This window comes from Hakea prostrata, chromosome 5, assembly GCF_041222555.1.
Source record: "Hakea prostrata isolate BN-2017 chromosome 5, UWA_Hpros_2, whole genome shotgun sequence".
Taxonomy (NCBI): Eukaryota; Viridiplantae; Streptophyta; class Magnoliopsida; order Proteales; family Proteaceae; genus Hakea; species Hakea prostrata.
The window spans coordinates 30,496,953-30,498,707 of NC_142604.1; the positions used below are offsets into that span (position 1 = coordinate 30,496,953).

General features: G+C 37.2%; 1 protein-coding gene across 1 annotated transcript; it reads left to right on the forward strand.

Annotated features, from left to right (window-relative positions):
* Nucleotides 1–293: 293 nt before the first annotated feature.
* LOC149015805 (uncharacterized) lies at nucleotides 294–1,139 on the forward strand. Its single transcript, XM_089156597.1, has one exon. It carries the CDS (start codon nucleotides 294–296, stop codon nucleotides 1,137–1,139), a length of 846 nt encoding a protein of 281 aa, XP_089012723.1.
* The last annotated feature ends 616 nt before the right edge of the window (nucleotides 1,140–1,755 follow it).

A 1,755-nucleotide genomic window follows, 5' to 3' on the forward strand; every position in this document is an offset into this window, starting at 1 on the left:
ATACGGGGTTGTTACACTAACAATGTACTCAAATAAGGGGCATCGTCGTCAAAATCCATGGGTTTCAGGTCAAACACCATGTCTTCCATAAAGAGGGCCCACAAGGACAACTTCCATCACTTCGGGACATGGATCTACACTAAGGGAAAGGTCGGACATGATTTCCTAAGGCTTTTAAAGATAATAGCAATGAAATCAAGGTCCAACTTCAAGGTCTAACATCAAACAAGTCTTTCTTCACCCAAAACAAATTAGGTGTCCTGGCTAGGTTTGGGCCGGATTTCACAGATTATATGGGACCATTCCCTAATTCTTACGGAAATCTATATATTCTGTTGGTTGTCAATTACATAAGAAAATGGATAGAGGCCATAGCTTGTAAATCAAACGATCACAAAGTGGTAGTCAAGTTTTTAAGAGAAAATATATTCTCTTGTTTTGGCACTCCTCCTTTTGAGGCCTTGATGAAAAACTATGGAATCACCCATAAGTTTGCTACTGCATACCATCCGCAAACCGAGTGGTCGGTAGAGGTTTCCAATAGACAGATTAAACAGATTTTAGAAAAGACAGTTAACCCCACTCGTAAGGATTGGTCAAACCATTTGATTGATGCTTTATGGGCCCACAGAACTGCATATAAGACAGATTTGGGTCAATCCCCATACCGTTTAATGTATGGTAAAGCTTGTCACCTCCCTGTTGAATTAGAGCATCGGGCTTTCTGGGCAATCAAGAAGTTGAACTTTGATCTTGACGATGCAGGTATCCATCGTCGTATCCAACTATCTGAGTTGGAGGAGCTTATAAATGAAGCCTATGAAAACTCAAAGATTTATAAGACTAAAACTAAAACCTTTCTTGATAAGCATATTGTTAGGAAATCATTTTCTATTGGTGATAAGGTTTTTTTGTACAACACTCGGCTACATTTGTTCCCAGGAAAATTGCGAACTAGATGGGAAGTTCCATTTATTATTCACCGTGTTTTTAACCATGGTGCTGTGGAAATAATTGATCCTCGTTTTAACCAAATTTTCAAAGTGAATGGTCAACGTTTAAAACCTTTCCTTGAAATGCCAAGTGTTGATAGTGTAGAGATCATTGATCTCTATGAGCCTTTTTACACTGGTGATTGAGAAACTCCAAGGTATGCCTTCTTTTGCCTTGCCCTTATTCTTCTTTTCATCATGCATTGAGGACATTGCATTACTTAAGTGTAGGGGGAATAGCTTCTTTGTAGAATTTAACTTTGACTTTTGGTTAGTATACATATTCTTTCAATTGCTATGATGTGTAAAATGAGAGTGATTTTGGTACCCATCGTGAACACATAAAAACCCTGTTGAGAGGAAGGTAACTTTTATATATGTTGTGATAGGACTTTCCTTAGAAAAATTAAAGGCCCTTAACTTAAGGCGTTGGACCATCTATGAGTTTTGTGGGTCCTTGTTTCTTTGGCTAGGAGTTGAGATCAATTTTGTGGGCATGACAAAAGTTCAAAAAAAAAAAAAAAAAAAAAAAAAAAAAAGAAAAGAAAAGAAAAGAAAAGAAAAAAAGAGTAGAAAGTAAAAGTTGAATTCCTTGGAACTAGACAGGGCACTCTGACTCAAGAATCAAGGTGACTTGATCGAAACTCTTAGGAAGGAGATTATTGAAAAGAACTTTCGCATCACTATCTATGTGGGCATATGCAAAGCAAAGCTACAAAGTAACTTGGGTTTCTCTTAGGAAGGAGATTATTGAAAAGAACTT

Bases quoted from the DNA above. Each gene is read 5' to 3' on its own strand.
- LOC149015805 (XM_089156597.1), top strand. From the start codon at position 294: ATGGGACCATTCCCTAATTCTTACGGAAATCTATATATTCTGTTGGTT.